Source organism: Capricornis sumatraensis, chromosome 6 (assembly GCF_032405125.1).
Source record: "Capricornis sumatraensis isolate serow.1 chromosome 6, serow.2, whole genome shotgun sequence".
NCBI lineage: Eukaryota > Metazoa > Chordata > Mammalia > Artiodactyla > Bovidae > Capricornis > Capricornis sumatraensis.
Window position 1 is genome coordinate 87,335,977 of NC_091074.1, and position 14,200 is coordinate 87,350,176.

Genomic DNA, 14,200 nt, shown 5'->3' on the forward strand with positions numbered 1-14,200 from the left:
TAGTACAGTGAGAACTATCTAGGTGTGTGTGTGAGCAGTATTGTCTTTATTCAGTCATCTAATTAGCTTTTACATTTCTAGGAATGCTAGGAGGGCAGTTACTACACTCTTCTTAGTTTCTAAGGTTTTATTTCTATCAAGCTCTTTTTCTCTCTGAATTTATTAAAATTTCACTTTTGTAAGAATTGGTTAGAAGCTTCATCTACTTTTCTTCAGAGATGACCCTATAAGTTAGAAGAATCATACAGTCTTGTGGCTTTTGTTGTTCAGTTGCTCAGTTGTGTCCAACTCTTTGTGACCCATGGATTGCAGCATGCCAGGCTTCCTTGTCCTTCACCATCTCCTTCTAAATACTGGAGTAATCATTGCCTGTAAGGAACTGTATGAGGAGCATGTCTGTCTTAACACTATTTCAGTTTAGCATTATTTTCCCCCAAAGCAGATCGACTCATTAATAGCCTACTAAGGTGGATTTTACAGAATGGATCTGTCCAGTAGAAGTACAACGTGAGTCACAAAAGCAAACCACTAATTGTCTGTGTTTCAAAATTTCCTAGTCTGCACGTTAAAAAGTATAAACATGCAGATGAAACTAATTTTATTAATGTATTTAATTTAACTCAATCTACCTAAAATATTTTCATTTCAACATACTGTTAATCTAAAAATATTAATGAGATATTTTATGTATACCAAGTTTTCAAAATCTGTAATCTGTATTTTACACTTGTAGCATATCTCAGTTTGGACCAGCTATATTCAAATTATCACTGACCAAATGTAGCTGTTGGCTACCATTTTGGACATTGCAGATCTGGAAGACATCAGAAGAGTAAACAGTCTCAGTTAGAAACAGATCTTGACCCAGAAACACTTAAGCATGTTGGCCACAATTCTCACAGATATTGGTTGCCTCATAGGAGAGTTTACTCATTGCCTTTTATGCTTTAAGCACAGTGGTATGCATAGTGTGTAATAAGGTTTTGCCATAATAATCTCTTTTTTTATCTTTCACCTTAACTCGGTTTCTCTGCTCTCTAAAATGTAAAAGAGAAAGATATAAGATCACCATGTTAAAAAGGATAGTCTTCATTTTACCTTGTGTCACTGGAAAAAACCCTGATGCTGGGAAAGATTGAAGGCAGAAGGAGAAGAGGGTGACAGAGGATGAGATAGGTGGATGGCATCACTGATTCAATGGACATAAACTTGGGCAAACTCCAGAGATGGTGAGGTACAGGAAGCCTGGTATGCTACAGTCCATGAGGTTGTGAAGAGTTGGACACAACTTGGCAACTGAAAAACAACTCCTAAACCACCTATACTTTGAACACACAATCATTTGTCATGTCCCACAGCATCCAGCCACACCAGTGGTTTCAAATAAGTCCTCTGGCTTCTCCTACTAGCTTCCTATTAGTCTTAATATTCTGTGGAAGCATTTCAGAAAAATGTTAATCTTCTTTTGTTTTTTTCTCCTATTTTACCTTCACTTCAGCTCTGTACTTGAGTTTGTTTCATTTTAATCCACTCTTCCAACTCTGGATCAATGTGAACACCAGACAGTAACTCACTGAAGCTCTGGATAAGTCTTCTCCCTTGAGAATGTCTTCAGAAAGGGTAGCATCTTTAGAGTGTCAGGAAATTCACCAGGAATAAGATGAAATGAAGCTACAAAGCAGATGCTAGGAGTAAGAAAATAGCAGTGTTCAATGATGGGGCAAATACGCCTGTCAAAATGAAACTTAAGTGGAAGGGACTGTCAGTGAGGGAAGCTGCCACCCTGTGTCCATTGCCAAGGGATTGGGGAACTAGCCACGCCACCCTTAATTGAGTAAAATGACAATCAGCCACGGTGCTAAAACAGAGATTAAATTTATAAATAGGGTTGATAGCAGGATTTTTCCAGCTTCTGATTGCTGTCTGGCTATGGTTCCACCCTTAGAAAAATTCTGTCCTTCGAGTGCCAAATTCAGAAGATGATTTTGCCCAACTCGTTACCGCCATATTTTCTGAATCTCTTAAAATAGAATTGGATCATAATTTAGCAAAAGAACTTTACATGTAAAAATGGATGGGCACATACATAGGATGAAGCCAGATTTGTTAAATACGTTTGTCCCATGAATAGTGAGATCTCGTTTCTTAAATTGAGGAATAGTACTGAAGCACAGTTTTTAAGCACAGTTTTGCACTGAGAGTGGAGTCTCTTCTTGTAGGATTTTGCTTTGGGGAATGGAAATATGAGATGTTTGTTAAGTCTTTCAGTTTGGTGCCCCCAACACAAGAAAACCCTGTCTTCCTTCCCACTCTACCCTGCTGTCTGACATCCCTTCATCTCTGTCTTTCTGTCTCTCTCTAACACACACATATAAACACACAAAATCTAACATTCTTGAGTCAATACTACATAGCTGAAACTTGAGAAGAATGTTTACCTGCAGAATGTGTTCATGCTTTTTGATAATGACCTGAAAATCTCAGTTGCCTTCTCCAATTCATGGTTAAAGATGGGACAAGGCCTGACCACAGCAGCAACTCAAAGCAGAGTGCATAAAGAGACTGGAAATGAATTATCTCAGCAACTCAAAGCAGAGTGCATAAAGAGACTGGATCTCTGAGAAAGCTCCATAGGCTTCAAGGGATTTCAGGAGGGAACCAAGGCAGTCTCAGAGGTACTTTCATCCCTTGGACTGGCCTCATGCCTTATCCATGCATCTTTTGGCCTTCTCAGATCTTACTTAGCATGAGCGAATTGAATGCAAATTGGTTGAAGTTTCAAGTTTGAATCTCCCAAATATCAGTCTGTACCAGGGAGCTGGGGAGGTATTTCAGCTTATACTACCTCACCTAGTCCTGCCAGGCAGCCTGTGAAGGAAATTTCATTGTTACCCCTTCTTTATCCTACAGAAGAGAAAACCAGAGTTCAGAGAGGTCCAGAGCAGAGCCAAGGTTTGAACCTGGATCTTTTGATGTGAAGCTAGACCTGCTCCCCTGTAGGTATCACCAGTGTCAATATCTACACAAACTTTGGGGTCAGCTGTCCAGGAGAGAGTGCTTTGGGCTGTCCTCTCCTTAACCTTGCACCCCCCTACCTGCTTTCTCTTCCAGATGCTTCCTTCATTTCTGTTCCTTACTTGGGCTCATGCTCTGTCTTTCCAGATAACCAATCACTTTTCATCCCTTCCCAATGCTCCTTAATCTCTAGTTTGCACAGACCTCATGGGTCATGGATTCTTGAAATTGCCAGACACTGAGATAGGCAGCCAGTGATAAATGGGTGAACACAACACATTTCTGTCAAAGGACGTAGGGGAGACGGGCACTTACCAAAATCATAATGGAAATCTGAGTGTAAGAAATGCTCTGTGTGTGTTTTGCTCTGTGAGCCCAAAGCTGATAAGGACATGAGGGGCATCCCTCCATGTCCATCTACTCACCTCATCTACAAAACAGTGGGTGGATTAAAAAAAAAAAAAAACAGTTAAGAACTTGCCAATGGGTGAAACCAAGGTAAACAAATCACCAAGATAAGTTCTTCTCACTTGCAGTGCAACAGAGATGAGAGGAGATTAGTTTGAAAGTGTATGAGCCCAGTTTTCTGAGCTGAAAGGGAGCAGAGCCCTAGACCTCAAATTTTCAGTCACTGTTCATTTTGTTATTATATGAAGAAATGTGCAGTTTCTGTAGCAACGACTCTATCACAGCTTTATGGCCTCTCTGAGCACTCACTGGCCCAAATCTGCTCACTTTCCAAGCAGAACCAGTGGTGCGTTTAGGGACACTTCTCAGAAAATCGCACTCTTAAGGGAGAATAGTGAACCCCATCACCAGACACTTTTTGTTTTGGAATGACATCTCTAGGATCTCTAGAATTTGACATAAGAAGCAACTGTGTCTGGTCTAATGAGAAGTATACCTACAATTCCTGTCTCTTTAGGTTAGGTCACTGGAAAGAAAGCTTCAAATCCTACTAAAGGCAGTTTATGAAAATACTAGCTTCTGGAAAGGTTGTAGCAGAAAAGACTTCATGATCTTGCTGCTGCTTATATTTCCTGTTGCTGATGCAAGGCAGGCCCTGCGTATTCTCAGTGTACTGTCTGGAGAGCAGTCTTAGGTGGGGTTGATTGCATATTACAAACTCATTGTGTGGTAAACTCAATGACAGACCACCCAGACCCCCTGGGAATGAAGCACTTGCTGCAACAGACAGTCCTTGGGTGCCAGCAACTTATGAGGGCTCAGCAAGTCCACTCAAGGTCATACTCCTTTCCTGGTGTGTCCACCATCCAGTGGTTCCTTGTTAAGGGGCTATGAAGGCCCAGCCCCCTTTGCCCAACTCAGGACCACTCTGAAGGCTCATCCTGCAGGGCAGATGAGCTTCTATTAGACTGCATCACAGCTTAGCCTCACTTTCTGCCCAATTCCTCCCACAGGTATGAATCCCAATACGTGTCTTGCCCACGAAACTCCATCTCAGTCTTCTCCCCAGGGATCCTGACCTGTGGCATATCCCAAGGTCCATTTGTTGTCCAGGTCAGATGCATCCAGGCAGTGAGCTACACAATGACCACCAAGTACCTGACAGAGTTCTTGGACACAGGACACAGTGCGAGCCCTGCACTCAGACACACTGGCGGATGACAGTGCTTTCATTCTGTTCCAGTGTCTACTTAAGTGAATATAGATGTTTTCATTTGCCATCTAACTTTGATCATGACCTACTGCAGTTTCCTTGGAGAAGGGAGTCACGTGCCACCTCTCCCAAGAGGAGTCCTTTGGGCTTCCCTCTGACCTCCTCTTTTGCTCCCAGTGTTTGCTTCTCATAGCCTTTATCACCCATTCCACAAACACCTCTGGACTGTACACCATGTGCCTGGTGCTGTGCCCAGTGCCAGCAGTGCAGAGGTGGGGACACAGTCCCTGGGTCAAGAAGCTTACCATCTATACCAGAGATAAGCAAATAAATGTGCAATTAGAGTGTACTATGGCCAGTGATATGATAGAGGTGGAATGAGGTGCACCTATGAGGGTTGTCCAAGCTAGCCTGGGAGGCCAGGCCGCATGGACGTGACAACAATCCACATGTCAGTGAACACTTCTCAGGAAGGTGATGGCAGGGCCTAGTCTTGGAGGACTGCTAGGTGTTAACCAGGTGTAGTGGTAGTCTATGTATTCTTACAGGTGCTGTAACAGATTACTACAAACTCAGGGGCCTGAACAATGCAAATTATTTCTCTCACAGTGTTGGGGGCAGATATCTGAAATTAGGTTTTCTTAGTTAAGGCCAAGATGCTTTGGCTCCTTCTGGAGGATCTAGGGTAGAATTCTTTTCCTTGCCTTGTCTGGATTTTAGAGGCTCCCCATATTTCCCATTGGCTCATGGCCTCTTCTTAATTCTTCCAAGCCAGCAGTAAAGTATCTTCTCTCCTCTCTCATCTCTGCTTCTATCCTAACAGTTTCTCTCTCTTGCTCCTCTTTGTTATTGTTGTTCAGTCACTAAGTCATGTCTGACTCTTTGAGACCCAATGGACTGCAGCATGCCAGGCTTATCTGTCCTTCACCATCTCCTGGAGTTTGCTCAAACTCATGTCCATTGAGTCAGTGATGCCATCCAACCATCTCATCCTCTGTCGTCCCCTTCTCCTCCTGCCTTCAATCTTTCCCAGAATCGGGATCTTTTCCGGTGAGTTGCACTTCACATCAGGTGACCAAATATTGGAGCTTCAGCTTCAGCATCAGTCCTTCCAATGAATATTCAGTGTTCATTTCCTTTAGGATTTTTGGATCTCCTTGCAGTCCAAGGGACTCTCAAGAGTCTCCTCCAGCACCACAGTTCAAAAGCATCAGTTCTTCAGCACTTAGCCCTCTGTATGGTCCAACACTCACATCCACACATGACTGCTGGAAAAACCTCCTGCCTGTTTCTCATAAGGATCCTTGTTTGTGATGACATTGAAGTCACTCAGATAACCTATGGTCATCTCCCCACATCAAGATCCTTAACCTAATCATATTTGTATAGTCCCCTTTGCCATGTAAGGTAACACATTCAGGAACTAGAATGTGGATACCTTTGGGGCAGGGTATTATTCAACCCCCAGTATCAGTGACCCCGGCCAAGTCAGCATACCAGGCAGAGAGATGAACACGGACAGGGCAGGAGGAATGTGGCCAGGGTCATTTGGGCAGCTTCAGACATTTCATAAGGTGGAAGCATAAGTTTCAAGACAGGCATGTCAAGAGATCAAGCTGGATAGAGATGCAGGGAAGCCTGATCATTCAGGCACTGTGTCTGAAGGTTGAATTATAATTGTGATTTATCACCCTATTTGCTCATGAGTGTCTGAGGCCGCTATTTAGGTCAACATCTTCTTGATGCTGCTGCAGCTCTGGTCAGGGACTGGCATAGGACAGGAGCTCAGCGTGTGTGTGGTGTCAACAAATGCTAGTTGTGCCCTGTTGTGACACTGTGGTGGGAGGCAGAATGGAATGAACAGAGAACTAGAGGCACCAGAGCCCGTCTGCATGCTCTTGGACATGGTTTTTGTGGCAGCATGACTGGCCTTCATGAGCTCGCTGGCACAGACATTTCCTGAGCCAGCAGTGGGTGGGGCACAAGCTGGGGAAGTCTTTTTGGAGAGCTTACATAATAAAGACTGGAGATATCGTCATTGTTGAAGCTGGAAGATGGGTACCTGAGGGTTTATTATGTTCTTCTCTCTACTAAATATTTTCATAATATAAAGCTTTACAAAGTTTATATGAGTAGGGGTGAGGTGCACAGGACAGCCTAGAAAGTACAAGTGAAAGTGAAAGCTGCTCAGTCATGTCCAACTCTTTGCGACCCCATGGACTGTATAGTCCCTGGAATTCTCCAGTCCAGAATACTGGAGTGGGTAGCCTTTCCCTTCTCCAGGGGATCTTCCCAACCCACGGATTGAACCCAGGTCTCCTGCGTTGCAGGTGGATTCTTTACCAGCTGAGCCACAAGGGAAGCCCAAGAATACTGGAGTAGGTAGCCTATCCCTTCTCCAGGGGATCTTCCCGACCCAGGAATCGAACTGGGATCTCCTGCATTGCAGGTGGATTTTTTTACCTACTGAGTTATGAGGGAAGCCCAACTGGCCCCCAAATGGGAGAGGTAATGATTGGGACCATGGTTTAAAATGATGAGGATAAAAATCTTAACAGCTGTACCTCACACAGAATGGCCATCATCAGAAAGTCTACAAATAACGAATGCTGGAGAGCACATGGCAAAAAGGGAGCCCTCCTGTGCTGTTGGTCCGAATGTAAGTCAGTACAGCCATTTTAGAGAACAGTATGGAAGTTCCTTAAAAAACTAAAAACAGAGTTGCTGTATGATCCAGCAATCCCACTCATGACATATATCCAGAAAAGATGAAAACTTTAATTCAAAAAGATACTTGCAGTTTAATGTTTATACCTGCACTATTCATAATAGCCGAGACATAACAGTCAAGAAAACAGCCTAAATGCCTAGCAACAGATGAATGAATAAAGAAAATGTGGTACATATATACAATGGAATATTAATCAGCCATAAAAAGAACAAAGTAATGTCATTTGCAGCAACATGGATGGACCTAAAGAGAAAGAGAAATATTTGTGGAATCTAAAAAAATGATAGAAAGGAACTTATTTATAAAACAGAAATAGACTCACAGACATAGAAAACAAACTTATGTTTACCAAAGAGGAAAGAAGGTGGGATGGATAAACTGGAAATCTGGGTTTAAGAGATATACACTACTATTTAATATGTATAAAATAAACAAGGACCTACTGTATAGCATAAAGAAATATATTCAACATCCTGTAAAAAGAAAAGTTCATGTCAGTTGCTTAATGGAGAACATCTATGCAAATGCTTCGTAAACTGTAAAACTTTCCATATCCAGAAGGAGCTTTTCCTCAGTTCTTCAGACAAACATTTTTTTTTCTCAGGAATTAGGCCATTTGTTCTCAATTTTTTGATACCTGAGTGTGTGATACATGGGATGAATGACCTTCCCATCCAGGAACCTCAAGCCCCCTAGAATAATGACTGCTTGACAGCTTCCCGCTCACACCCTCAGTCTAAGCTGTGTTGGTTTCTCTTCTCTGCCCCTGGCCCTCAGACACTGAAGGATGCCAGCGACAATGCACGCAAGGACTTCCACCGCGAGGCTGAGCTGCTGACCAACCTCCAGCACGAGCACATTGTCAAGTTCTATGGCGTCTGCGTGGAGGGCGATCCACTCATAATGGTCTTTGAGTACATGAAGCACGGGGACCTCAACAAATTCCTCAGGTACGGGAGGTGCCGGGAGCCAGGGGGGAGGTAGGCTCCATACGAGCTGGGGGTGAGGACAGGAAGTTCCCAGGAGTGACCAGGGGGCCCCTGGAGCTTTCTCTGGAACCACCTATCCTGGTGACAACGCCAATGCCTGCCACAGAAAAAGAGCCCAAGTCCACTGCCCTGCTTCTTTTCCTGAATCAATAAACTCTACTAACGTGACACTAATGATTCCACTCCTTCCCACCTGCATTTATTGAGGGTTGGCTTATTAAATGGTACATGACATGTATATCTGAGATGGGCCTTAGGATCTGTAGGAGTTTTCCAGGTGGATAAGGGAAGAGTGTTGTTCTGATAAAGGAAACAGCAAGAGCTCAGGCTCCCAGGTGTCACAGGAAAAGGGCTGGTGAGAGTGATGAGTCTGGAGACACCCAACAACGCAAAAAACCAGGGCGAAGGGAGGGTTAGACAAGGAGGTAGGAGGAGTCATGGCTGGAAAGATGGACATTTGGACTCTGTTCTGAGGACAGAAAGCAGAACCAGGAGGTCAGGAGGTCAGAGGATTGAGTGAAAAGAACACCATCAAAAGAGTGAAACATCTAGAAGGAAGGACAGGTCTAGGGAAGACTCAGGATTGGGACTCAAGTCAAGTCCCTGAAGTCAGGAAAAGATGGCCAGCTTCATCTGGGGGTGGTGCGGTCAGGGAGAAACTGAAAGGTGGCAAAATGAGGAAGGGGAAGCGTGGCGGATAAAAGGGAGTTGTTGGGTTGCTGAATAGGGTTGTCGCTTGGATTTCCAGCACTGGCCAAACTGGGTCTTGTTTCAGTGGCAGGTTCTCAGGCAGGTCCCTTCCTTGGGGCAATGGAGGGGCTGCAAGATACAGCGAGTGAGAGATACCTCACAAAGTGAAAGGCATCGCAGAGCAGTGTCTCTTGAGGGGACACTAATGATCCAGGCAGGATGCTGTGCTGGAGCTGAATCTCAGCTCTGGCATGTATTAGCTGAATGACCTTGGGCAAGTCTCTTAGCTGTTCTGATGACACTACTGAGCCAGCAGGGTAAGCATGAGGCTGAATTAGAAAGAATAGAAAGCTCATGGCATAGAAGCCGGTAGGATGTTTTCAACAAGCAGAAGCTTGAATCCTGCTACTAGTGATTTCTACTCATACACCAACTACCTCAGTGAAGGAAACTGAAGGGAGCTGGGTTTATTGAGGGAGATAGAGGATGGTTGTGGTCACCCTACTGGAACCCATAGTGAGCTTTCTTATCCTGTATCTACCAGGGGAGAGAATAAGTGTGGTGATTCCGATACTCCTTGGTGAAGGAAATCAAGTGATGCTTTTATTTACATTAAGCAGATGTGCAAATGGAAGCCACACATTTAAGATCTTACACAATGGGAAAAGTAAGAAGTCTCAGTGGTGAGGGCTGGAAGACACAGCTCTCCTTCCTGTTCTGCATCTGCTGCTTGGGGCCCTTGGGTGGGTCCCCAACCCACTTTGCCTCAATCACCTCAACACTCAGGTGGGTCTGAGTTAGATCCTCTCAAAGACACATCTGGCTCTAACGTTCTGTTTTCTTGAAAATGCAGTTGTTAGCTATGATTCCTTGGTAGATAGTTTAACTTAAGAGAAATAAGGAAGATGTTCCTCAGTTTTCTCACCTGCAAAAGGGGTATAATAACACCCATCTCATGGACTGGTGTTGGGACTATTGTGATGGCTAATGTTGTGTGTTAGAAAAGGCTAACGTATTGTTAGTCACTCAGTCATGTCTGACTCTTTGCAATTCCATGGACTATAGCCCGCCAGGCTCCTCTGTCCATGTGATTCTCCAGGCAAGAATACTGGAGTGGATAGCCATATCCTTCTCCAGGGGCGCTTCCAGACCCGTGGATCAAACCCAGATTTCCTGCATTACAGGCAAGTTCTTTACTGTCTGAGCCATCAGGGAAACCCATTGTGAGAGCAGGTAATCAATAGATGTTGCATCCATAGCCCTTCTTCTCTGACACATTTTCCTGTTCATTTTGGTTGAGGGATCCATAATCCTGGGAAATTACACCTTTTGCATTACTGTAGCACTTAGACTACTCTGTCTTCCTCCAGTTTCCACAGGCACTAGAGAGAGATTTCCAATAAAATCAGTACCAGTAGCTTCATGCAGCCACTGGAAAGTTCAGGAAATGTATAATTTAAGGAATAAGTCAATTGCTGACAGAAAGTGAAATGGAGAGAGGGTACTACTGTGTTTGGAAATGGCATCCCGTGGCTTGTGCAGTCTGGATCCTTTTGACCGTCTCTAGCCTCATGAATACACATACACAGGTGGTAGGAGAGAAGACAGTGGGAGCTTATACACAGTTTGACTCATCTAATGTGAAAGGAAGAAAAGAAGCTGCATTTAGTTGAGATCTAGCTGCTTATAGGAGAACTAATTTTCTTCTATTCCCATGTTCTAGACTATGTCCCTATTGTAAAATGGTGCTTTCCCCAAACTGTAGAATAATAGATTCAAATGTACTCACCTGGACTCAAGTAAATGCCTCTGTGAGCTCAGACTGTGCACATGTGCGTGTGTGTGCATGTGTTTGTGTGTATTGATTCCTTCACTCTCAGCTCCATCCCTAGTTCTCCTCCATGCCTTCCAGAAGGAGCAGGCACCTGATTCTCCCTCGGCAGCTTGTAACAGGGCAGGGAGTTGTTGAAAACCTCCTCTACTCAATTTCAGAACCTGCTGAATTCTCGGAGCAAAAGGGTTTCTATGCCAAGAATCAGGTTCTCAGGTGCAAGGATATGCTGTGAACTACAGTCTGTCCTCTCCTTCTGGGAGGGAACCATGTCCTTATGCTGCCATGAATTGTGTCCTCAAGTATCATTGGAACTTCTCTGTGAAGACAGATGTCTACAGTTATCCTCCCGCCCCTTTTATTCATCCCAAAGCCATTGAGGACCAACAGGAACAGGCCTTATGTTAGGTTGGCTGGGAGATGAAGAGTCAAGCATAGTCCTTGCTTTCAGGGAGATTACAATTTTTCCTCTTAAAAGTCTCCTGAATTACCTTCAATGAAGGGAATATAGAAAAGGGCCCTTTTTTCAAGTGATAACAGCTGTTTTTTGGGAGTTCCCTAGTGGTCCAGTGGTTAGGACAAGGGAATTTCATTGCTGGGAGCCAGGTTTAACACCTGATCAGGGAATTAATATCCCTCAAGCCTCATGGCAAGGCCAAACAAAATAGCTATTTATTGAGTCTTTCTAAGCATTCTAAATGTTTTAAATGTATCAACTTAATCAGCTATCATTGCCATTATCCCTGGGGCTTCCTATGTGATGCTGGCAGTAAAGAATCCACTTGCCAATGCAGGAGACCTAAGAGATGCATGTTCAACCCCTGGGTGGAGAGGATCCCCTGGAGGAGGGCATGGAAACCCACTCCAGTACTCTTGTCTGGAGAACCCCATGGACAGAGGAGCTTGGCGGGCTACAGTCCATGGGGTTGCAAAGAACCAGACTGACGTGACTTAGCACAGCACAGAGCACACCAACATCCACAGTATACAGCTGAAAAATGTCACATGACTAGTGAATGACAGAGCTGAGATTCAAACCCAGAGCCCCTGGCTGCAAAGCCCATTGCCTCAACCACATCAACACTTCCTCCTGAGGGGGCCATTAAAAATTAGAAGGGAAGCAGTGTTTTGTAATGGTCTAGAGTCACAGTGGGTTTGGGTGGACTCTGGGAGTTGGTGATGGACAGGGAGGCCTAGCGTGCTGCGGTTCATGGAGCTGCAAAGAGTCGAACATGACTGAGCGACTGAACTGAGCTGAACTGAAGAGCCACAAGAGTGTGGCTGAGTGCTTCTGCCACCCACACTGGGAGACAACAGGCCAAGGCAGGGAGGGAAGCCTTCCTGATCAGAATCCTGACCCTGCTACCTGCTCCCCAAGCCCAGAGGGGCTCTCCCCTCTTTAGGCATGTTCTCCTGAAAGAGGTGAAATATGTTGCTATTTCCAAGAGCTGCACGGTACCCTGTGGAGTGAAGCAGAGAGGGGTTGTCACCTTTGCCTGCACTCCTCTTAAGAACTTATTTAAAAGCCTTGCCTGCCCTCTTTTTACACCAGGACTTTCTACTCAAGATACCCAGAACTGAGCAGGAGAAATGTCTGGTTAACAATGCACGAGCCTGCCCCACCTCCAAGGGGAGGGGGTACAGGGCAGGGGGCCCTGGAGAGCCCCTGCTTTCCAGTGCTATGGAGCAGACTGCTGCAGGATGGGGGTTTTCCACACACAGAGGTGGCTTTTGCACTGGCCTCTACCTTTTTCTCTTTCCTAAAGTCTCTGCCACAGAAAGATTCTTAGAGGAGTCTGGATTTCTGGGGCTGAAATAATGCTGTGTCCCCTCTTCTATCACATGTGCGTGTATATTCATGAGGTCGTGTGCAGGTGTGCCAAATTGCTTCAGTCGTTTCCAACACTCTGCTATCCTATGGACCATAGCCCACCAGGCTCCTCTCTCCATGGGATTCTCCAGGCAAGAATACTGGAGTGGGTTGCCATACCCTCCTCCAGGGGATCATCCCTACCCAGGGACTGAACCCGCGTCTTAGGTCTCCTGCATTGGCAGGTGGATTATTTACCACCAGCACCACCTAGGCAGCCCCATTCATGAGACTATAGAGCGTCAAAATGATCCAGACTGTATAAGCCATGTGATGCCATTTCTAAACACAGCAGTACCCATTCCCCCCTCTACTTTCTCTCAGCAATTGACTTGTTCCTTAAATTCTACAGTTCCTGAAACTTCCAGTGGCTCCATGGAACTTCCAGTGGCTTCTCCCAGTACTGGAGGACAGAGCAGTCCAGGTGCTGCCATAATGCAGAAGGTATAACTCCCAGGATTACAGATCCATCAACCAGAATAAAGAGGAAAATGTGTCAGAGAAGAAAGTTTGTGGGGACAACATCTACTCCAGTATTCTTGCCTGGAGAATCCCATGGATAGAGGAGCCTGGAGGGCTATGGCCCATAGGGTAGCAGAAAGCTGGAAGTGACTGAAGCAACCTGGCATGCCTGCATGCAACCTCAATACACAGGCACACATGATAGGAGAGGGTCAGTCAGTCAGTCAGTTCAGTAGCTCGGTCATGTCCGACTCTTTGCGACCCCATGGGCTGCATCACGCCAGGCTTCCCTGTCCATCGCCAACTCTCAGAGCCTAGTCAAATTCATGTCCATCACATCGATGAGAGGGTACACAGCCTTATTTCAGCCACAGATTATCTATCATCACAGTAGGTCACTCTTTGAACTGAATCTGGGACGATTTCACCCTGGCTTACATTTTCTGGGTGTTTCTCATAATTTATGTGCATCTCTAGATCCCTTTCCTGGCATTTCCTATGATGAGTGAAAATACTGTCACTTTGCCCTGCCCCCTTGGTGCTAGGAAGGATTGGGTTTGAGTAACCTTTAGTGAGGGGACGGGGCCAGTTCTGAGAGCCTCGTCACAGGCCAACCACAAAAAGAAACGCACAGGGGATAATGAATGTTTTCATATCACCATCCATTTCTTTTTTTAAGGAAAACTGTATTTCAAAGCATTTCCCTCTGGCTTTAAAGTGAAAATCCACAAGGCACCACACAAGCAGTGTCTAAAGCCTCTTCTGTCAGTGTAATCATATTAGGAAGGTATAGTCAGTCTCCCCACTTCACAGAATGAGGAAGCAGGCCCAGAGATGTCTGCACCCACTGAGGTCAAAACTAGCATGTTAGAAGGAGATCAAATTCATTTCTGATAACCTAGAACCTTGCCCACTGCACTGTAAGACTTCTTACTCCAGTAAGAGAGTCTGAGCAGAAAGAAGCCAAGGCTTTTCCTGTATTCGCCTCAGA

General features: G+C 45.0%; 1 protein-coding gene across 3 annotated transcripts in view; it reads left to right on the forward strand.

Annotated features, from left to right (window-relative positions):
* NTRK2 (neurotrophic receptor tyrosine kinase 2) overlaps positions 1-14,200 on the forward strand; it is a 389,675-nt gene that overhangs the window by 300,178 nt on the left and 75,297 nt on the right. For all 3 annotated transcript variants that reach the window (XM_068973783.1, XM_068973784.1, XM_068973786.1), the window contains one exon: positions 8,145-8,317. In XM_068973783.1, the coding sequence (XP_068829884.1) occupies positions 8,145-8,317 (173 nt within the window). The remainder of the gene's footprint in view (positions 1-8,144; positions 8,318-14,200) is intronic.